The sequence below is a fragment of the Stigmatopora argus genome, chromosome 21 (genome assembly GCF_051989625.1).
Source record: "Stigmatopora argus isolate UIUO_Sarg chromosome 21, RoL_Sarg_1.0, whole genome shotgun sequence".
Taxonomy (NCBI): domain Eukaryota; kingdom Metazoa; phylum Chordata; class Actinopteri; order Syngnathiformes; family Syngnathidae; genus Stigmatopora; species Stigmatopora argus.
Genome location: NC_135407.1, coordinates 11,136,580 through 11,160,267, shown reverse-complemented (window position 1 = coordinate 11,160,267; position 23,688 = coordinate 11,136,580). Strand labels below are relative to the sequence as shown.

The 23,688-nt window shown below is 42.4% G+C and overlaps 1 protein-coding gene across 1 annotated transcript in view; it reads left to right on the top strand.

The window, feature by feature from the left end:
- The window catches only part of abcf1 (ATP-binding cassette, sub-family F (GCN20), member 1), a 41,363-nt gene that overhangs the window by 4,134 nt on the left and 13,541 nt on the right, over positions 1–23,688 (top strand). Inside the window, exons 4-14 of the mRNA XM_077590065.1 lie at positions 15,288–15,405; positions 15,483–15,517; positions 15,599–15,688; positions 16,027–16,074; positions 16,354–16,440; positions 16,511–16,612; positions 20,845–20,967; positions 21,062–21,162; positions 22,865–22,950; positions 23,019–23,158; positions 23,335–23,483. Of these exons, the coding sequence (XP_077446191.1) occupies positions 15,288–15,405; positions 15,483–15,517; positions 15,599–15,688; positions 16,027–16,074; positions 16,354–16,440; positions 16,511–16,612; positions 20,845–20,967; positions 21,062–21,162; positions 22,865–22,950; positions 23,019–23,158; positions 23,335–23,483 (1,079 nt within the window). The remainder of the gene's footprint in view (positions 1–15,287; positions 15,406–15,482; positions 15,518–15,598; positions 15,689–16,026; positions 16,075–16,353; positions 16,441–16,510; positions 16,613–20,844; positions 20,968–21,061; positions 21,163–22,864; positions 22,951–23,018; positions 23,159–23,334; positions 23,484–23,688) is intronic.

Here is a 23,688-nt window from a genome sequence, read left to right as displayed (position 1 = left end):
ATTGCTTTGTTTTTTACCATGCGTTCCTGCCATGTACTCTGCATCTTGCATAAAACTAATCTAACAAGTAACCTCCCTCCATGATTGGCACCCCCTTTTTGGATGTTTGTTTGCGTCCAATATATTGTGCTCATTTTATGAGCAATTACTGTAAAGAGGCGTGGGAGTCGATCAGTCTGTGGCATTGTTCATGTGTTATGAGTGCTGAGGTTCCTCTGATAGTCAATTCCTCTGCATTGTTTGGTCTAGAGCTGTGGTTCTTAACCTGGGTTCGATCGAACCCTAGGGGTTCGGTGGAGCCTCCGCCGTAGAGGTCAAGACACATTGACTCATCATGTCTATTCACAATCACATGCCCCGCTTGACCATCATTGGCTGCAGATGATCACGTGACATTGCTTGGTCAATCAGTGCTGCGAGGACTTTATATATCTTGAATTTGAAAAAAAAATCAGATTTTATTTTACACTAAATTCGGGTTCGGTGAATGGCCATATGAAACTGTTGGGGTTTCGGTAAATGCGCATATGAAACTGGTGGGGTTCGGTAGCTCCAACAAGTTTAAGAACCACTGGTCTAGAGTATTGCACCTTCTTCACAATACCCCATAGATTTTCGATTTGGTTAAGGTCATATGAGTTTTCTGGCCAATCAAGGACAGGGATACCATGGTCCTTAAACCAGGTACTGGTGGCTTTGCCACTATGTGCAGGTGCCAAGTTCTGTTGGAAAGGGAAATCTGCGTCTCCATTAAGTTGGTCAGCAACAGAAAGCATTGAAGTGTTCGAAACCGTCCTGGTAGATGGCTGCATTGACCTTGGACCTTAAAAACAGAGTGGGCCAACACCGGCTGATGACATAGCACCCCTCACCATCACTGTGGGTGGAAACATTACACTTGACTTCATGCAATGTGGATTCTGTGCTTCTTTATTGAAGTGCTGACTCCAGATGCAGTCCACTCTTTGTGAATCTCACCCACATTTTTTAATTGGTTTTGTTTCTCAATTCTCCAGGGTGTGGTTATACCTACAGCTTGTACACCTTTTTGTACCACATTTTTCTGTCCCTTCTGTCTTGTAATGTGCTTGGACACCAAGTTCTGCGAACAGTCAACCCCTTTAGCAAACACCTTTTGTGTCTTGCCTTCCTTATGGAAGTGGTCATCTTTCAGAAAACTATCAAGTCAAAAATCTTCCCCATGATTGTGTAACGTTTAGGGCAAGACTGAGAGACAATTACTTCACATGGCACCTGGTGTCTTCTTTTTGAACCTTTTCACGTCATATTTTGGAGTTTTCATTAGTTGTCACTTATAAATAACAAAATCAACTGAAATAAACACTTAAAATTTAGTGGTACCTCGAGATACGAGCTTAATGCATTCCGGGACTGAGCTCGTATGTTGATTTACTCGTAACTCAAATGAACGCTTCCCATAGAAATGAACTAAAAACAAATTGATTAGTTCCAACCCTCTGAAAAAACACCAAAAAAAGGATATTGGATTGGAAAAACATTTTTATTTGTTATAATTCGCCATCCATTAACAAAGTAATAAATAACTAGTGGTTTTATAGTTCTAAAATGTGTTTAATAGTACTAAAATTAGACAGATTTCGTTGAGGGGGGTAGACTTTGCACGGCAACGCCCTCGTAACATAACAAACAAATTTAACTGATATTGAATTACAATGCAGACACTCAAAAATAAGTTTAATCTAACCTTATACGAAACCTAATTCTAATTTTGCTTTAAATTTTTATACCTTTCTTCTCCGGGTTGCATACCTGTCAACCTGGGCCAATTCCTCCCCGTATTAATGATTGGAATTCCCCGTATTAAGCAATAGAAAACCGTACAAATGCAACGCGGCACATATTTACTCACATAGGGTGCACGTAAAAGTGTTATGGTCGCGCCGCGTTGTCGTGACCGTGAATGTATTCGGACCCAAGCGCTATGACTCATAGCTGCTTAAATAACGAAACAGGAAATGATTTAATCATTTCCTGTTTCGTGTGAAAGGGGAATGCGTGTGCGCATATCATGCTTAAAGCATGACAATATTAGCAGTTGACGATGACGTTTTCGTCTGCTACCAGTGACCGAGACGATCCGGATTAGAGCCGAAATGCGTAAAATGAGATCCGTTTTACAAAAAACGTACTTAAAAAAAAATCCCGTACAAAAGTTGTTATACGGCGTACACAATTTGAAATGATCAAAAAACGTATAAAATACGGGAAAAACGTATAAGTTGACAGGTATGGGGTTGGGTCTATTTGCCCCGCCTCCACCCTGACTTTCAGATGCAACCTATCGAGGGTTGTTTGCTTTTGTCTTCCCTTCAAAATATTCCGAAAATGATGCACACAAATGTCCTCACAATAGGATGACGCATGACCACTTGCCAACTTGCCCGGGAAGTGGTACTCCTCTCGTATTAGCTCCGCCATTCCCACTGACTAACGGGAAAAAAACACTGAAAAAAATGCAACGCTCCACCCAGTGCTCGTAGAGTTGCGACCAGAAAGACTGCCCATGATGTTCTTATGAGCAGCATTTCGCGTCCACTATATGCTCGTATATCAAAAATGCTCCCAAATAAGACTGTCACGTTATGCAATAAATCATTTTTCACACGGTTAATTAAAAAGGGTCGTAATTTTCAAGAATGCGATTTCTACTCTTGACACACATAGGTGTTTAAACTTTGTCCATTGATTAAGTTCCATTCACGTATTTATTGGTCGTCAAAACACAGCAGAACTATATACAGAATATTTTTTTAAAAACACATCTACGTTGCCGTGAAAAAGTATTTCCCCCTTCCTTATTTTTTTTGGCATATTTATTACTCACAAAGGTTTCAGATCATCAAACCAATTTTAGTATGACAAAGTGACAACCCAAGGAAATCGAAAATGCAGTTTCCAAATGATTTTATTCACTAAGGTAGAACAATTTACAAACTTGCCTGGCCCTCCTGTGAAAAAGTAATTCCCCCTCTTTGTTAAATCACAAAATAACTGTGACTAATCACAATTTTAGGAAAGCTGAGTTCAGTTTCACATGCCACACCCACACCTGATGACCACCAGATGTGTTGAATCAGGAATGAGGATTGTATTTTAATGTTGAATCGCTATGAGCTCAACACTCAAAAATATATCCTTTACTTCAAATGCATTTATTCAGTTGTGGGAGGGATCCCACATTACAAAGTTAATGACCACATCCAATATCAATTCTACACAGAAATGGTTGAGTTTAAAAGAGGGATGATATACATTCAGAATTTGAACATGTAGTAGTATTTGAACACCCTGCTAATTGCAAGTTCTCCCACTTAGAGATTTTCTCTTTCACTAAAAGAGACAATATAGAAAAGGGGATTTTGACCAACCCTCTATAGTCAGTTCAATAAGTATTTGAACACTCCGCTATATTGCAAGTTCTCCCTCTTAGAAATCATGGAGAATTCTGAAATTTTCATTTCATTTGTTATCCTGAATCAGATGAACCTGTGTTGGGGCTACTTGCCAACACTTAAATAAACTCGAACACAAGAGCACACATTGAGACAGAAAGAATGAAATTCAAGGCCGCGTCTGCAGAGGCGGGGGTCAAGCAAGAACTCAGATGCCGGAGAATGTGACTACTCTCCAGGCCTCTCCAAGCTATTTCCCGCCCTAAACCTGCTTCAATGGTGTTTTTAATAGAGATAAGACAAGTCATAAAAATGGGAGGCGTTAATACAAATGAAGGAGGTGGAGGATAAAATGGTGTAGTGCACATTTGAACCAATAGGTGTAGATAAATTCTATTCTAGTGACTTCTAATACATCAGAGTGCAAAAGTGTGCAAGATTAAATATAAGAATACAATTCATATTTCACAACCTGTTTGAGGATGTTAGCTGCATAACGACACCTGTCCACCCCATACAATCAGTAAGACTCACACTTGTAACATGGCCAAGACCTACGATCTGTCCAAAGACAAGAGAGACAAAATTCTACACTTTTCATAAAGGGCTATGGAGAAATTGCCATGCGGCCTGGTGAAAAATGGTGAACTCTTAGAGCAGTCATTAGAAAATGGAAGAAGCTCAACGTGACAGTTAATATCAATCAAAGTGGAGTTCTGCGCAACATATCATCTCTTTGGTTCTCAATGACTCTAAGAAAATTGAGAACGAGCCCAAAACTATAAATAATTACTTGGTCAAAGACCTTAAAACAGCTGGTTACAGCTGTTTCCAAGGTGTTGGTAATATTCTAAGACCGTGCTTCTAATGTCGCGCCGCCCCCAAAAGAAGAATTAAAGGGGAGCCCGCCACACTGTTTGAGAAACACTGTTCTAAGACATCATGGTTTGAAATCATGCATGTGGTCGGTAATCATTCCAATGAGAGTAGGAGATTGTGGCCTGGTGAAGCCGACAGAACCACATCATCTGCAAAAAGCAGGGGTGCACCCTGCAATACTGAAGTCACCAAACGACTCACACACACGCGCACACGCACAAGTAGCACAGTTTTGGACAAGTTGTAAACGGGCCTAAAACAAAAACTGGGAAAATCAGAACAAAAGAGATTTTGCGTAGAATTCAGAGATTCCGCACTCTCGTTCTCAGCTTGCGCATGTTTTCAGCACTTATTTTCAGACAGATTTTACATATTCAAAAGAAACTCAGCTAGTGACTTTACAGCACCTCTAAAGAAACTTTTTTTTTGTGTTTCATTACTGTCCTCCACCCCAATCCTATTTTTGTACTTTACACATATGAAAATCTATAAAAGGGGGGAAAGAAAGGCAGTATTCCCTTGAATTTTGTGGATAATGTTGTTACGATCGAGGTCGGAGGACCCCAAAGCAAGCAAATGCACAATCTGGGTATGAGACTGTTTATTGAGTGTGCCAGAGACGGGCGAAGGTACGAGAGGAGCAGAGTAGGCATGTCGTTTGTCGTAGCGAGGTGGCCGGTGGCAGAGGGTTCCGTGGTGGTGTCCAGGGCGAAAGTATAATACTTGCAGTCGAGCTCGTGGTCCGTGGTCAGGATCCTGGGAACAAAGCAAGAGGTTGGAGATCAGACAAGGCAAACAAGGACCTTTTCAGGTTTTAGAATGCAAATATCATCATCAGTTACTATTCATAGGGTATGGAAAATAACAAAATCACTTGTCAAGGCAGAGGCGAAAACTCAAGTTTACTCAGCGGTACTTGAGAAAAAATTCCTCTACGTCCCTCTTAATGAGCGAACACAATTTTTAAGTCAAGACAAGTACATTTACCCAGAGGACTCAACATTCTGGGATTCGTCACACTTTGGAGGAGTGCAAGAATCTCCAGCATGGTTTGTCATGCTGTGGTACTGTATGTCACTGTAAGCTACCAGCGTGTGCTGGATAGATTTTTGAATCATAGCTTTCATACAAGGGATTACACACATTAAGAAAATACAGAATAGTAGTAAAACCGCAAGAAAGGGAGTTGCAAATTTAATCAGAATATGGAACCATGATCCGGTTGTGAACCACGACCACAGTGATGCACCTACGGCTGAGTGATCCTGGGCCATGGTGTTGGCTAGGGCTTTCATTTCAGCTATGGCACGAGTTATGTTACCTTCGTCACCGGTTTCATCTGGGATGAAGGTGCAACAGTGTTCTCCAACTATGGCACACACACCTCCATCCTTAGCTGTTATCAAATCTAGGACCATTCGGTCTTGCAACTCCATTTCTCTAAGGGCTTTCAATTCATCTGCTATACCTTGTAGGGCCTTGACTGTTTGGTTAATGAACAGTCCCATGCGATAATTCAATGTCTCTACACGGAGCATAGGTTTACCCACTCCAAGCTGGGGAAGTAGTGACAATATGATTTTTTGGGGGGTGGACCATAATTTATGATCATCAGGAACATCACTGCCCCAAATTGAATCATGTGGTTTGAATTGCACTGGTGTTGATCTCTTATTTCTTACTGGTATTTTCACTCCCCTTAAAATGAATGCATCTTGGACCATCTGCACCATTGCACAACGACCTTTCCATGCTGTGGGCAAACCCAAATACACCGTATATCCACACATCCAATACCCATCATCTTGAGGATCAGTGCCCATCACATCGGGGACAGTGTAATAGTCCCTGCAGGTGGCACCCAGGGGTGCTCCTGTGGCATTGAACCTGGCTTTGTTAGTGGTGTCTCGTGTGCACGGAGTAAGTACCTCACTACAGTATTTCATGGGGACTTCTCCTACCGGTCTAGAGTTGCCCCATAATGCCATGTTACTAGCGAAACACACAGCCTTAAAATCGCGTGGGAATGGGACGTTGTTTAACATAGCTAGATTTGTCCAATCATAGTTCAATAACCTTGTGAATTTTCTACCTGTTAAAGGTGGTACAGTGGCATCAATTTTGGGAACTACAGATCTAATTACATTCCACAGGTACCGCGATCTCAGGATGTCGGGATACCATAGAGGTGTGTAGGTGTTATAGGCATAGGGGTCAATCGGCTTGGGATACACTGGTGGGGTACCTGTGGAATAGGGCATACGACTACACACATAACAACTTTCTTTCACACCAGTTAGTTTTTTCTGAAATACCATGAAATTATACCACATATTTTCTTCGTAGTGGTTCTTTGGATTGTTCTTTTCATACCACTTCACTCTCCTCTGTGACAGGATCACAGCATTGTCTCGTTTTTCAACTCGAATCTCTGGGGGCGGGGCATTCAGCCACACCCAGGCTGTCACTGACAGTACAGTCACTGTGATGAGGGTGGCAACAGCTTTCATTTTGGCTTCTGTGTGAGGGTGCAAAGACTATGAGAGGTCAAGGTTAGGTGAGGGGTGCTCGTGGCAGGTGAGCAGACGTCAGATGAGTTTTTCACGAACAAGGGTTTTGGCACCGTCCGACTTCCAGTCTACTCAGAGTCACCGATTTCTCGAACAACTTTGACTTGGGATTGGTGAATCCACGTCGACCTCTCAGCAATCTTTACTGCTGTGGGGGTGGTGAGTTGAACCACGAATGGGCCTTCCCAACGTGGCGAGGACCAGGACTTCCTTTTTATGACTCGAATCAGGATCTGGTCACCAGGCTTCACCACCTCCTGCAAGGGAGACAAAGGGGATAGCGGCAGCTTACATGTATTTTGGACAAGTTTTTCTCTAAACATTTTTACCATCCACTCTGTGAGTGGATCTGCCTCGCCCTTAGTCTCTTGCCATGGTTCACCTTCCCATAGGGGAAGTTGAAATGGTCTTCCATGAACTATCTCAAAAGGTGTTAATCCTGAGCTAGTTGGTACTATTCTCATATATGTTTTGACCAGTGATAGGCATTCTGGCCATGGCTTTTTTGTCTCTTCCATGGTTTTCTTAAGCCTTAGTTTTATTGTACCATTCGTTCTCTCTACCAGTCCCGCACTTTGCGGATGGTACGAGCAGTGGTTTTTTAAACTTATTCCTAGGTGTTTTGCCATGTGTTGTACTATGCTGTTTACAAAATGAGCTCCATTGTCACTCCAGATGATTCTGGGGATCCCATGTTCTGGGAATATGTGTTTACAGATAGCTTTAGCCACCGTCAATGCGTCTGGTGATTTTGAAGGGACTATTTCAGTCCATTTTGAGAATGAGTCAATCAAGACTAAACAGTATTTATATTGGTTGCTTCTGGATAATTCAATGAAATCCATGTGTATAATTTCAAATGGGTAGGTACCTTTTGGGCATTGGCCTCGTTTGGGCCTGAGGTTACCTTGCACATTATGTCTGCAACAAATTAAACAGTTCTTACAAAAAATTTTAAAGTAGGTATTTAGACCTGTTGGCACATAAAACACACGCTGTACCATATTAATCATTCCCCCTGTTGAGACATGAGACTTTCCATGGCTCAATTTTGCTACCATTTGGAATAAATTCTTTGGTAAGCATGGTAGGCCTTTTGTTGTATATAGGCCGTCTGCAGACTGTTCTGCGCCTTTAAGTATCCATGCATCTTTTTCTTTCTGTGGTGCAATGTTTTGCATATCAATCAATACTGTTTTTGGGATTGACTCATTTTGTTGTTGTTGTTGTGTATACTGTGCAGTAAGTGTTTGTGCTGCTCCTTTAGCTGCTGTATCTGCTCTAGCATTTCCTCTACTAATTCTGTCGCTGCTGTTAGTATGTGCCTTACATTTGCATACAGCTATGTGGCTTGGAAGTAGTACTGCATTAAGTAATTGTTTCAGCAGTTCGGCATGTTCTACTGATTTGCCTGTGGATGTTTTCATCCCTCTTCTATTCCATTGTGCGGCAAATACATGTAGAGTGGAGTGTGCATATTGGCTGTCTGTATAAATGGTGACCTTCTTACCTTTAAACAATTTGCATGCCTTTGTCAATGCTATAATTTCTGCAGCTTGAGCTGATAGATTAGATGGCAATTTTTCTGCACATAAGACTTTGTTGTCTGTGACGACTGCGAATCCTACTTGATTTCTTCCTTGTTCTGATTTGGATGCTGATCCATCTACGTATACATAAGTGCTGTCTGGAATAGGAGTATCTTTGAGATCTGGTCTTGGTTTGCAGCTTTCGCTGGTTCTTTCATCACATTGGTGTGGATCTCCGTCTTCTTCAGTTGGTATTAACGTTGCTGGGTTCAAGGTATTGCATCGCTTAATGGTGAGATGGGGTTGCGATAACAATGTGGCTGTTATGGCCAGGTGTCTTGCTGGTGACAGGAACGACATTTTGGTTTGTGTTATCAGTAGATCCACTTCATGGGGGACTTGGAGTGTGAGTGGATGGAACAGTACAAGTTCAGCTGTCATCTGGACGGCTAATGCTGCTGCGCACACTGCTCGTACACACGGAGGTAGAGCAGCTGCAACTGGGTCCAGTCGTTTTGAGTAGAACGCTACTGGTTTCATCTTTGTTCCATGTGGTTGTAGTAACACTGATGTCATGAATGTTCCTTTGCAAGTCACTGTTTGGGTGAATGTTTTTTCATAGTCAGGAAGCGCTAGGACTCCTGATTCCAGGATTTGTTGCTTCACTTCCATGAATGTTCGGTTTCCTTCTTCAGTCCATGTTACTGGGTCTCTCATTGTCATCTCAGTAGCATAGATCATGTCTAGCAGTGGTTGAGTTAGTTCTGCATAGTTTGGAATCCAACTCCTGCAGTAGTTAGTTAGGCCTAAGAAGGCCATCATTTGTTTTTTCGTCTGTGGTTTCGGACATTGCTGGATGGCTTCTCGTCTTCCATCCGTTAGTTCCCTTCCTTTCTGTGAGACTCGGTGTCCCAGGAAGGTGACTGACTCCTGACAGTACTGCAGTTTCTTCAGCGACGCTTTGTTCCCAGTTTGCTCCAGATGTTTGAATAATCTGATCGCTTCTTCTTTGTTTTCCTCTTCTGTGGGACTGGCTATCAGTATGTCGTCTACATATACTAAGATCTGTGTGGTGTCTTTATGTTCATGCTGATTTATACATGCTGCGATCTCTTGTGAGAATATTGTGGGGCTGTCACAGAACCCCTGTGGCAGCCTTGTGTATGTGTATTTGGTTCCTTCGAACGTGAAACCAAACCAGTCTTGGGCTGTTTTGTGTAATGGAACAGAGAAAAATGCATTGCTTAGATCAATTACTGTAAAGAATTTCTGATGTGGTTTTAACTCGTTCAACAGTTTATGTGGGTCTGGTACACAGGGTGCTCTGGATCTCACTGCTTCGTTGACCCGTCTTAGGTCCTGGACCAATCTCCACGTTCCTGTCTCTGTTTTCTTCACGGGAAAGATAGGCGTGTTACATTCGCTTGACGGACTTTCAATTAGAATGCCTGCTTCGAGCATTTCTTTAATTACTGGTCGGATGCCATCTATAGCATCTGGTTTAAGGGCGTATTGTTTGGCTCGTGGTCGAAATGATGTCTTGGGCTCAATTCTTACTTCCTTTGCTGTGGTCATTTTTCCTACGTCTGCTTTTGATTTGGACCACAGTGAACTCGGTACTGTAGGGAAGTCTTCAGCTTGTAGCAGTATGTAGTCTTGTCATGCAGTCAAATGCGTTTTCGGACTTGCTTGAGTCATCCACTTCAGCTTATGTCTTGTCACTGTTCCATATGGGGTGTTTGTCAGTACGCTGACTGTGGGAGTCTGATGTGACCACGACTCCTCGCTTCTGGTCTCCAAGAATTGCACCATGTGTCCTAGGTCTTTCCAGGACCTGTGGGGTTTTCTCTTTATGGACACATGGGGTGTTATCCCAAACTGTAGCAGTTTTTCCGCTTGAGGCGGCAAGTCCACTGAGGTGGCCGCATCCCCCTCTGTCGTGGAGTACAAGTACTGCAGTCGAACTAGTTGGGGTCCCAGTCGCTCAAACTGTTTAACAAATTCCGGTCTGGCTTTCCCAAACTTCATGGTGATGTGTAGTGGCCAGTGGGTTTGTGTTTGGCCATTTACATTTTCGACTTTGGATTTTAAATGCCGGATTACAGATGAGGGCCCTTGTGTTGCTAAATCTAGGGAGTAGAACGTATAAGGTTCCTCTTGATCTTCGACTACTTGGATTTCCGCTTCTTCCCACCTGTGTACTGGTTTCATACCATCATCCGTGGGGATAAGGCTGATTCCCAGTTTACGGAGTAGATCTCTTCCCAGGAGGTTCACAGGACAGTTCTTACTTAGGACGAACTTTGCTTCATGATCTCGTCCATTTTCATCTGTTATTTTTGTTTTCTTCGACTTCTTCAACAGCTCCATGTGTCCTCCTGCTCCTATCACAGTGATCCATTCCTTTCCTGGTACCAATCCTGGCACTTTGTCTTTGATGACTGATTTATCTGCTCCAGTGTCGCATAAGAATCTTACTGGTGTTTGACTTTGTCCCACCAGCAAGGTGTAGTATGGTTTGCTGTCTCTGTCCCAGAGGGTGGACATGATTTCGGTTAAGTCTAACACTTCTACTGGCGAGCAGGGGGTTTCTTCGTCCTCCCCATCGCTTTCTTCAGTTTCCTCTTCCGTGTTAGGCTTCCATTTCTCTTTCCTCTGGCGTCATTCTTGATATTGATTTTCAGGGTTGAACGGTGGGGGTCTCTGGTTCCACGTTGGTGGATTTTTGCAGTCTCGAGCAAAGTGTCCTCTCTGTCCACAATTGTAACACTTGTCATCTGGGTTTGCTTTTCTTGGTGGGCCGTGTCTTCCTCGGCCTCTTCCTCTTCCACGTCCTCGTTGGTAGAATATTTCTGATGACTCTTGGTTCACCAATGAGGCCATGGCTTGGGTAAGAGTATTAACTCCGGAGCTTACCTGTTTTTGGCGGTGTCTCTCCTCGGCATGAATCGCCCACTCCATTAGTTGATTCATTGGCATGGTTCGGTATGTGACACAGTACTTCTGCACGAACCCTTTGATTTGGGGCTGGAGCCCTTCCAGGAACCCTTGTCTCAATTGGGCTTGGTACGCTCCTTGCTCATTTTGGTCTTCTGTTATCCCACTGTGGATTTTGAACACTTCTTCAAATCTTGCTCTAAATTTATGAATTCCTTCTCCTTGTTCCTGTGTTGTGGCTCTGATTTTGTCATAACATGGTGTAGGGCGCCACGTGTCTCGAACTCGGGTCAGGACTCTTTCCACTAGCTGCGTTAGGTATTCTGAATCATGGGGGTGGATTTTTCCTTGGTTGTTTCTCTCGTCGAAGTTTCCTCTTACTCTGGCCCAGTTGTGTCCCAGACTCAAGGTGAATGCCTTTCTTGTCTCAGCTCCATTCAGGTGGAAACTTTGTCTCAGCTGTTCAAAATTATTGGTCCATTCAATTGGGTTCTTTATTGGGTCTCCCAGTCCTTTGCATGCTTCGATGCATTCGGACTCGGTCCATGGACGGTGGACGAGAATGGTTTGATCGCGATCTCCGTTCACTTGAAAGTGTGGATTTGCAACTTCAACCATGGGGTACATTTGGCTTGGTGGTGCCCATGGCTGTGGGTCAGCGTGAGGTCCTTCAAATGCTATCAAGGAAGGATAGAGTTGTTGCCCCCCCCTTTTTTCTTTTTGTGCTCTCGTCTGCATTTTGATGACTCCTGCTGGTCCTGCAGGGGCATCTGTGGGCTCTGGCTCACCCCTCCTTACTTCATCGTGTGGTATGCAAGAGACATTTTGTAACTTGAGATGTTGTTCTTGTGTGTGCATTGGAGGTCCCCCTCCCGCATTGTGCTCTTGGCTTGTAGTGAAAGGAGCCTGGTACGGTCTGTCGCCGGAGCGGGGGGCTGAGGAGGGGGCCAGTGTTTCTTCATGAGGTCTAATATCAATCAAAGCTGTCATACTTGTTTTTTGTTCAGCTTGTTTAATTTTCTTAATAATCTTTTTCTTATGTCTTAATTGGGCCTGGACGATCCAAACCTGAATATCTTCAAGCTCTCTACATATCTTCTCCTTTTTTCCACTTTCAACAGCTTTCTCCACTTGCAATTTCCGCTTTATGGCCTGTAATGGCTCTTCCAAAAGTCTCCCATCCCACTCTTTATTCTTCCTCCATTTTTCCATATAAGTGCAATTATCAGGAAAATGTTTAAGCATAAACTTCATGTCGGTTGGAACTTCTTTGCTGCTTTTCAATCCCATTTTGGAGACTTTTCTTTTGTTTGAAGATTTTTTATTTTTCTTAAAAATAATTATATTTGCAAATTCTGCTATTCCCGTAACGCATTTATGACTTTTTATTTACTGCGGTGTTTACTCACCTTCTTTAGGGACGTCCCGTTTAATTTACTATCTTATTTATCCACCTAAGTAGTCGTTTAGACTCTTGTTTTGCGCGGCAAAGTTGTGATTTACGAGCGTGTCACTAGTGCTCTGGTTTGAATTTCTCCTTATGAAGATTACTTGCAAGTTTTATAGTTATTATTCTATATATTTTTTCTTTATATTGAGCTCTTTCATTCTCTTGGCACAGTATAACAATATTTTTCTTCTATATTTTTAACACAACCCTCGAAGTCCCTTGGCGGGGGGGGCCCCTACCTTCCCCTTTGTCTGCTGATTAGGCAGAGAGGCCGACACACAGCCTTTTATCGTGCTGTATACTATTAAACATAATTCCGACAAACAGAAAAATGTCTTTCCGACACACAGAAAGAAGAATCTCCGACACACAGAGAAGAGTATACGCAACTTTTCTTTTTTTTTTTTTTTTTTTGGGTTGGATTCTACAAATTAATTTTAAAAGTGCCTTACCGCTCAGGTGCGCTCTGCGTCCGGTGGGATGGATTCGCTTCCTTCTTCTGGACAGCGGAGAATCGATCACCCTTCTCCTCAATGGGGAAACAGCTGACGTCAGATTTTTGGATTGGTTTTTCGCGATCCAAAATCAAGATGCGAATCTTCCCGGGTTTCGGGCACCAGAATGTTGGGGCTACTTGCCAACACTTAAATAAACTCGAACACAAGAGCACACATTGAGACAGAAAGAATGAAATTCAAGGCCGCGTCTGCAGAGGCGGGGGTCAAGCAAGAACTCAGATGCCGGAGAATGTGACTACTCTCCAGGCCTCTCCAAGCTATTTCCCGCCCTAAACCTGCTTCAACGGTGTTTTTAATAGAGATAAGACAAGTCATAAAAATGGGAGGCATTAATACAAATGAAGGAGGTGGAGGATAAAATGGTGTAGTGCACATTTGAACCAATAGGTGTAGATAAATTCTATTCTAGTGACTTCTAATACATCAGAGTGCAAAAGTGTGCAAGATTAAATATAAGAATACAATTCATATTTCACAACCTGTTTGAGGATGTTAGCTGCATAACGACACCTGTCCACCCCATACAATCAGTAAGACTCACACTTGTAACATGGCCAAGACCTACGATCTGTCCAAAGACAAGAGAGACAAAATTCTACACTTTTCATAAAGGGCTATGGAGAAATTGCCATGCGGCCTGGTGAAAAATGGTGAACTCTTAGAGCAGTCATTAGAAAATGGAAGAAGGTCAACGTGACAGTTAATATCAATCAAAGTGGAGTTCTGCGCAACATATCATCTCTTTGGTTCTCAATGACTCTAAGAAAATTGAGAACGAGCCCAAAACTATAAATAATTACTTGGTCAAAGACCTTAAAACAGCTGGTTACAGCTGTTTCCAAGGTGTTGGTAATATTCTAAGACCGTGCTTCTAATGTCGCGCCGCCCCCAAAAGAAGAATTAAAGGGGAGCCCGCCACACTGTTTGAGAAACACTGTTCTAAGACATCATGGTTTGAAATCATGCATGTGGTCGGTAATCATTCCAATGAGAGTAGGAGATTGTGGCCTGGTGAAGCCGACAGAACCACATCATCTGCAAAAAGCAGGGGTGCACCCTGCAATACTGAAGTCACCAAACGACTCACACACACGCGCACACGCACAAGTAGCACAGTTTTGGACAAGTTGTAAACGGGCCTAAAACAAAAACTGGGAAAATCAGAACAAAAGAGATTTTGCGTAGAATTCAGAGATTCCGCACTCTCGTTCTCAGCTTGCGCATGTTTTCAGCACTTATTTTCAGACATATTTTACATATTCAAAAGAAACTCAGCTAGTGACTTTACAGCACCTCTAAAGAAACTTTTTTTTTGTGTTTCATTACTGTCCTCCACCCCAATCCTATTTTTGTACTTTACACATATGAAAATCTATAAAAGGGGGGAAAGAAAGGCAGTATTCCCTTGAATTTTGTGGATAATGTTGTTACGATCGAGGTCGGAGGACCCCAAAGCAAGCAAATGCACAATCTGGGTATGAGACTGTTTATTGAGTGTGCCAGAGACGGGCGAAGGTACGAGAGGAGCAGAGTAGGCATGTCGTTTGTCGTAGCGAGGTGGCCGGTGGCAGAGGGTTCCGTGGTGGTGTCCAGGGCGAAAGTATAATACTTGCAGTCGAGCTCGTGGTCCGTGGTCAGGATCCTGGGAACAAAGCAAGAGGTTGGAGATCAGACAAGGCAAACAAGGAGGTAGTGCGAGAAGGTACTTAACAGTACCGTATTTTCACGACTATACGGCGCATCATATTTTTAGCCGCAGTTTCAATAACGAGTGCTATTTCAATAACGAGTGCTATTTCTGTATTTTACACACACAAAGGACGCACCGTTTTTATAGACGCAGCCAGGCAGAGTGCGAGAGTGCGAGATCTGTTTGGTTTTATGCATATTACGGGTCATCTTGTAGAAGTTCATGTGTTGAGTTCTTCAATTTAAATAGCTATATTAAGTATTTGATTTTATCTTTCCAGACTCATAAAAAGAAAAAGGATCGGCGGAAAGGAAAGGCTGGTGATGACAGCGATGAAGATGTGATGCTGAAGTTAAAAAAGCTGTCATTACAAGCTAGCGATCAGGAAGACGATGATGGTAGGAAGAATGCATGCCTATTTGTTGTTTCACATGAACTTATCACCGTTATTAAAGCTTCCTTTTCTTCCCACCAGTTATCACCCCCAAGAAAGGAAACAAGAAGAGCAAGGTATGCCATCATCTGTTAGCACCACTGTTGTCAATAAATATTTTTGATCTGGTTGGGTGAAGCATTGATAATGTTGTTTAGGGAGGAAACATTTTTGCAGCTCTCAGCCAGGGTATGAGTGATGAGGACAACAACTCCAATTTGGATGAGGAAGACGGACGAGAAAGAAAGGTACATATTCCTTTGCTTCAATTGAGTTTCAGTACATGCAATGCAGTAATATGGAAATTGTCAAATAGATGAGAGGGATATTGAAGATTTACATCTTTAGTGAGGTCCAGACCAAGATAAACCTCAATTTCACCCCCAACCTGTAGAAATTAAAGGAATATTTGCACAGCTTTTGGGAGGTGAAGTTAAAAAAAAGTCAACTCAATAAGCAAAGCAACTGTTTTTTTTTTACTTGCCTTGCTATATTATAATACTATATATGTTTCTTAGATGTATAACAAACTACTCAACTTTCTTTTTCTGATTATAATGGTATAGTTTATGCGTCTTGCATGCAGGAGGCTGAGGAGGGCAAGAAACAAGATAAAGCTAATCCTAAAGTGAAGGTGGGTGGTTAATTCTGTACTGTTTATTGTTTAAAAATATGGATGCACAGCTATCACCTCTATTGTGTATATTTCATGCCACCGCTTTTTAATAATTATTTTTTGCAATCTATTTTTTTTTTTTTACTTTTATTCCTTTTAGCTCACCATAAAGTAATGAGAAGCCAAAAGGAGGAAAACACTCCTTTAAAAAAAAAAAATAGAAAAAAAAAACATCCCACCCCATGCATTGTGTGAAAACATTATTTCTCTATAATGCTGTTTTCAAAATCCATGTAGAACAAGAAACCTAATCAATCGCATGATGATGATGATGATGATGATGAAGACGAAGGGGACAAAAGTGACGGCAATGAGATAATGATGGTTTGTATGCTTTGTTTGTGCCTTTGTTTCTCTCTAATTCCGTGTTTTAAAAAACTGTCTGTGTAAGCAGAGTGCGGAGGATGCAATCGCAGAGCAGACTAAGGAGCAACAAGAGGACGATGATCCCTTTTCTAATCTCAGCAAGAAGGAAAAAAAGAAGAAGAAAAAAATGGTAAATTAGTTACATTGTTTTCCAGGGGGGAAAAGTTGTACTTCAGTATCAACCAATATATATCTACTTAACCATAAAAGGCACAGGGCTCCAGACTAACTTCGTATCTGGGAGCAGATTAAGCTAAATTATTAAATAAAAAGTTTGGCTACCGTTGGTGAAATGTAAAAAATACATATCATAAGAGGACTCGAGCTACATTTAAACAGCAAGCCTATCCTGAAAATTCATACTTTAAGGCTGACTCTTAACGCTGTTTTTACCATGTGTCCAAATCAGATCTGGGCCAAATTATTGAACGATCTGACCGAGCTGTGGAAACGAAGCTGTTCAGACTGAGTATCTAGTATAGGCTTGGGCGTTATAAAGAAAAAAATGTATCATGATAAAAAAATGATCAGTCGATATTTATAACTCAAGTTTTTTTGGTTTCAAATTTGAAACTTCAAACCTCTGTGAATAGTTAAGTTACTTTTGTTGTTGTTCGATTATGAAAGTATTTATGTTACCTTGAAAAGAAAAGCAAACATAAAAGCTTGTGACCATAGATGAGGGTGGGAACGTAGATTGACCGGTAAATAGAGAGCTTTGCCTTTTGGCTCACCACCTCCTTCACCACGACGGACTGCATCACTGCAGATGCCGCACCGATCCGCCTGTCGATCTGTCACTCCATTCTTCCGCCACTCTTGAACAAGACCCCAAGATAGTTAAACTCCTCTACCTGGAGAAGGACCTGGTCCATGACCCGCTAAGTGCACGCCACCTTTTTCCTACTGAGGACCACGGTCTCAGATTTGGAGGTGCTGATTCTCATCCCGAGAGCTGGAGACCATGGACTGATGAAGCCAACGTCGTCATTATCATCATCATCGAATCATCAAAAAAGCCTATTGTCATCATGCCCAGCTGCGTATGACGAAATTGGTGGTGCTACTCCACAAAGTGCGCTTTCCCAGCAAAAGACCACAAATAAGTAATATAGAAATATAAGAGTCACATCCTGTTAAGGTAAATACTAAAATATTGCCTAATCTAAGATATTATTACTATCCATGGAGATCCCGGTGGTCTCGAGATGTCCTCGGCGATATCTTAGGTTCATTGGTAATCTGTTGTGATGGATATATCGCATCTCCTCCCGAGAGTAATTAAATCCTGGCGACTGTAGAAAAAGTTTGCCTCGCAGATGTTAGTAAATAACGATAAGATTGAGGAAACAAAACACCAAACTGGAGAGCAAAGAGCGGCTGCATCCGTGCGCGCTGCCATCTTGGATCACTTACCTCCTCACTTACCTTCAATCAGCCAGCAGGAGGCAGATCACCGCCCAACGTCTTTCATGTTACCTGACCCCGAAGTTATTGCACAGAAGGGATTGTGTGTCGTGCTACCGCAAGTTCAGAGTCCTGATGGCTGTGGGAAAAAAAACTGTCCTTAAGTCTATTTGTCCGTGCTTTGTGAGACCTGTAGCGTCTGCCAGAGGGCAGCAGCTGAAACGGGTTGTGACCGGGGTGGTATGGGTCCCTCACAATGTAGGTAGCGGGGGCTGGCAATGTCTTCCAGTGAGGGCAGAGAGCAGCCGATGATCTTCTGGGCAGTGTTGACCACTCTCTGCATGGCCTTTTTGTCTGCTGCCGTGCTTCTGGCGTACCACACTGTAATGCAGTATGCCAGGATGCTCTCCACAGTGGCTCCATAGAAGGTTACCAGAAACTTAGTGTCCAAGTTGTTCCTCCTGAGTACCCTCAGGAAATTGAGTCGTTTCTGGGTCGGTGTACAGTCGTATGTGTACAGGGAGTACAGAAGAAGACTTAGTACACAGCCTTGAGGGGAGCCAGTGCTCAGTATAATGGAGGAAGAGAGGTGGGGACCAAATCTAACAGTTTGGGCGGTTGGTTAAGAAGTTCTAAATCCAGCAGCAGATGGAAGAGTATAGTCCAAGGTGGGAGAGTTTGTCAGCCAGAATATCCGGTATTGTAGTGTTGAAGGCTGAGCTATAGTCAATGAAAAGCATCCTCACGTAGTTCCCATGGTGCTCCAGGTGGCTCAGTGCTGTGTGTAGAGCTAGAGCGATGGCGTCCTCGGTGGACGTATTTGCTCTATAAGCAAACTGGTGGGGGTCAACTGAGGGAGGGATTGTGTCCCTGATATGGCGGGCAACCAACTTTTCAAAGCACTTCATGATCACAGGCGTAAGTGATTTAAGGCAGGATGGGATGATGGATTGTTGCAGGGAACAATTGAAAACCTTTCTGAAAACACCAGTCAGCTGGTCAGCACAGGCTTTGAGCACCTTCCCAGGTACTCCGTCAGGGCCAGCAGCCTTCCTGGTGTTCACAGTCCGCAGTACCTGTCTCACTTCATGTTCCTGAAGCTCCAGTGTACTGCTGCAGGGTGGTGGTGGATGTGTTGAGACTGGGTCTGATTTGTCTGTCTCAAAGCGGGCAAAGAAACGGTTCAGTTCCTCTGCTAGTGAGGCTTCTGCGTTAACAGATACATTATTGTTATTGTAATTGGTAATGTGTCGTATTCCCTGCCACATCTTCTTTGGGTTTTTCCCTGTGAAGTGCTCCTCAATTTTCCTTGTATATGCTGCCTTGGCCTTTTTAATGCCTCTTTTCAGCTCTCCTCTGGCAGCGCTGTATTGTACCTTGTCCCCTGACCTGAAGGCGGTGTTACGGCATTTGATGAGTGCCTGTGTCTCACTGGTCATCCAGGGTTTTTGGTTAGGAAAAAGCCGTATCCGTTTATTAACACTGACGTTGTCCGTGCAGTTTTTGATGTAGGAAAGTACAGTGTCTGTGTAGTCCTGGAGGTTGTGTTGTTCAAAAAGTTCCAAAATGGTGCGGGAAAAACAGTCCTGCAGCTGAGAAAGGGCGTCCTCAGGCCATGCTTTTATTATCTTTATTTGTGGCCTTGATAGCCTACGAAGTGAGGTGTATGACTTACTGCCGGCTACACAGACCAGACTCTGACACCGCGGTCATATAGGGACTAACTGGGGGACATGGTCGAACGCCTTTATCCAAGTCCACAAAGCAATTCAATTTAATTTTTCAGCCTGACGGCATCGGTTACAGCCGATGTCCACCAGCGGGTTCTGGAATTGTTGGCTGACTGCTACCAGCTGGTCAAGTGGCACGCCGCTCTGGTCAGACAGCTTCAAAGAAGCTTTGGTCAACCCTTCGGCCTCTCAGGAGGGGAAAGCAGTGCACCACATGGTTGAATAGGTGCTGCTGACCTAGAGATGTTGTGAAGCAGTGGCCCAAATACATTGAAAGCCTTCTCAATTTTACCGACATGCCTTCCCATTTGCATTGAATTGGATGATTTTATTGTCATTATACAAGTATGATCAGAGTTAAAGCTTTCAGCACGTAGTGAACAAATAACAACAACAAATAAATAATCAATCAATAAAAAAGTAGTCCAAGTGAGATCAGCAGAGCAGAGTGGCCTTGTTCCGTCTGAAGTCCAGGATTGGTTCCATAGTTTTGGGGACCTTTAGCGCCAAGTTGTTGAGAGTGCACCACTCGCTGAGTTTATGGACTCAACAACAAACAAACAAACACATAGATATTCAAATGTTGGAACAGAGCAGCAATGCAAAAATAAAAAGCAGCAAGCTGCTAGCCTAGGCTCTAGCCTAGCGGTTAGTGGCTCGGGTCACTGTTAGCAGGACTCGATGCAACTGGCCTGCCGGCGATGCAATCCATCCTCTCTACCAGTTGAGGACTCAAAGCCGTGCTGCACACAGTAGCCAGCATGGTAACCACTAGGCCAAAACCCCAGGCTTGAGGCCTAGCTGTTAGCATCCTTTCTTGAAGGCATCAGAAGGGAGATCTCTATGGCCTACAATGATCATATGTGCACCTGTGAAACACCTATGTTGTAGCGACGAAGGACGGGATTTATGGTGTCGGACCATGGCGCAATGACTGATTCACATTTATCCAGAAGTTCAGAAAAATATGAGTGAATGCATATAAATTATGTTCCAGATTAAAATCTGTGAATGAGTGAACCCACAAGTTCTGAACCATGAATAGGTGGGTCGCCACTGTACATTATTCATTTTTAGACCACTTGATTTTACATATATTAAAACACACTTAAATTTGTACTATAATGAAAACAAAACTAAATATCACTCTGATGTTTTTTATGTCTTTGCTTAAATGTGTTTTGTTTGATTCTAATGAGAGTATGTCCTTTATATTTGTTTATAGATGGAGTATGAGCGTCAGTTGTCAAGCCTCCGTGCTCAAAATGCATTGGAAGGAGATTTCTCAATTTCCCAAGCTGAAATGTCCTCCAGACAGGCCATGCTGGAGAATGCTTCTGATATTAAGGTTAAACTTTACTTCATGAAGTGTGGAAGCGCTGACTTTCTAATCAAATTCTAATTTCACTTGTTCACATTAAGTCCTGTTCTGTTTTGCGTAGCTGGAAAGGTTCAGCATTTCTGCTCATGGCAAAGAGCTTTTTGTCAATGCGGACCTCCTAATAGTGGCAGGAAGAAGATATGGTTTAGTTGGACCAAATGGGTAAATATTTTTCTTTCAGATGAAAATTTGTGGAATGAAATAAGCTATAGCCAATTACATACTTGTCAACCTCAGCCCAAGGTTTCCCTTATAAAACATCGCTAATTACACTATTACGTAAACAAAACCCTCACTCTGTTCTCGGTTCCAAATAAGCCATTGAAAACAAAGTGGACATTGTGCTTGTGGGCAGTAAAATGTGTTTATTTTTTATTTTTTTATTTTTATGTGACTTTGGTGTTGTCCAATACGATTGTTTGTATTGTGCACCGAATCTGCCAAAAAGATAAGAAAATCCTGTACACAATTTGGGCAATCCATACAAGTTTATGGGTATGCAATTAGTATTGAGTCAATTATCCTTTGTCTCAAGACTTATATATTTTTATGGTAATCATGGATTAAAGTTTTCCATCAAAGCGTTGGAAATCCATCAGCAGGTAGTACAGGTCAGGATGTACATCTGCTGGAAACTTCCATTGCCTCCAGTCATTTTTTTGTGCTTAGTTTTAAAACACTTGCAATTGGTTTGCACTGGCACTTTTTGTTTAATATTGCACAAGTACAGTGGTACCTTGAAATGGGATAATGCGTTCCGGGACTGGGCTCGTACGTCGATTTGATCGTATCTCAAGTCAACGTTTACCATAGAAATGAAATAAATACAAATTAATTCGTTCCCACTCTGAAAAAAATGGAAGCTAATGAAATGGAAAAAACATTTTTATTTGTTCTAGTTCGCCATCTATTAACAGAGTAACAAATAACTAGTGGTTATGATGTTTAATACTACTAAAATGATTTCACAGAGGGGAGAGAGAGACTTTTTGCACAGCAACGCCCTCGTAACATAACAAACAAATTTAAATGAACTTGGATTATGATACAGACACACTCAAAAATAAATTTAATCTAACTTTACACTAAATTTATATCTAATTTTGTTTTAATTTTTTAAAACCTTTTTTCTCCGGGTTGGCTCTTTTTGCCCCGCCTCCACCCTGACTTTCAGCCGGAGTTTTTCAAAGGAACCTATCGAGGGTTGTTTTCTTTTGTCTTCCCTTCAAAATTTTCCGAAAATGACGCTGACAAATGTCTTCACAATAGGATAACGCACGACCACTTGCCATCTTGTTCGTTTTCCATAAAATCAGAAATCTCTTGCCACTTCGCTAACATGTGTTTGATATCCTTTGTAGCGAGGCGGTCCCTACCTCCTCGCTACTGAGCTCCTGCAATGCTCCGCCCATTGTTTGAAGGTATCTTTACACGAGGGAGTTGCGGCGAGAAAGACAGTGCCCATGCTGTTCTCATAAGCAGCCTCTCGCGTCGGCCACCTGGCTATATAACAAAATTTGTCTCGTATCTCAAGGTAAATATTTCCTCGGAATTTTACTCGTATCTCAAATTGCGCATATGTCGGGGCACTCGTATGTCAAGGTATTACTGTAATTGTATAGTGTATTGTTGTTGTTGTTTTTTAAATAACTTAACAATTAAAACTTAATTTTATATGTACAATTGATGGAACAGTTGAATTTACCTTATCTGAATAAAGCACCTCGAGTACCACCTTGGCAACATTCCCCCCAATGTAAAAAAATAAATATTTTTCAGTCATTTTTTAATTTCATTTTCATCAATGAGTAATTGATGCCCAACTTTTGCTTCTTAATAACCATTTTCTATGGTTTTCCTCCAGGAAAGGTAAGACCACATTACTGAAGCACATAGCCAACAGAGCTCTGAGCATTCCCCCCAACATTGATGTGCTGCTTTGTGAGCAAGGTAAGAGCATTGCCGTCATTGTGAGCTTTGTCCCACTCACACATAGCCATGTGTTTGTGTGCAATCAGAGGTTGTGGCTGACGACACACCAGCAGTACAGGCTGTGCTGAAAGCTGACACCCGCCGCTCGAAGCTCCTGGAGGAAGAGAAGCAACTTCAGGCCCTTCTGGAGAAGGGAGAGGACAGTGTGACAGAAAGATTAGAAAAGGTGATTCAGTTCTTTAGTGAGGATGATATACATTCAAATCTGGGTTTGAAAAAAAGTGCATTGACGTAGTCAACCATTTTTTTCGATGCCTGATTTGTATTCGCCTGCCACTAAATGAATTTTAGTTTGTTTTGTGCCAATATCTATTGACTGATCTGGCTTTTCCCTCCTATTAGGTGTATGAGGAGCTGAGAGTGATTGGAGCTGCAGCAGCTGAGGCGAAGGCAAGAAGAATTTTAGCTGGTTTGTCATTTACTCCTGAGATGCAGAATAGAGCCACCAGAAGGTTCTCAGGAGGCTGGAGAATGAGAGTCTCTCTTGCCAGGTAGATTTGCAACTATTATGTTAGAGTTCATTATGGAATCAAATAGATTGGACTTCGCTGACCCACAATCCCCAGTCCTTTTGATCATAACATAAAAACTCAAGATTCAAGAGACAAAAAATATATACATTGAGTGTTATGTGGACATACAGCCTTCCTTTGAATTTCACAGATAATCTAGACTAGACAAACAGCGAAGTGGAAA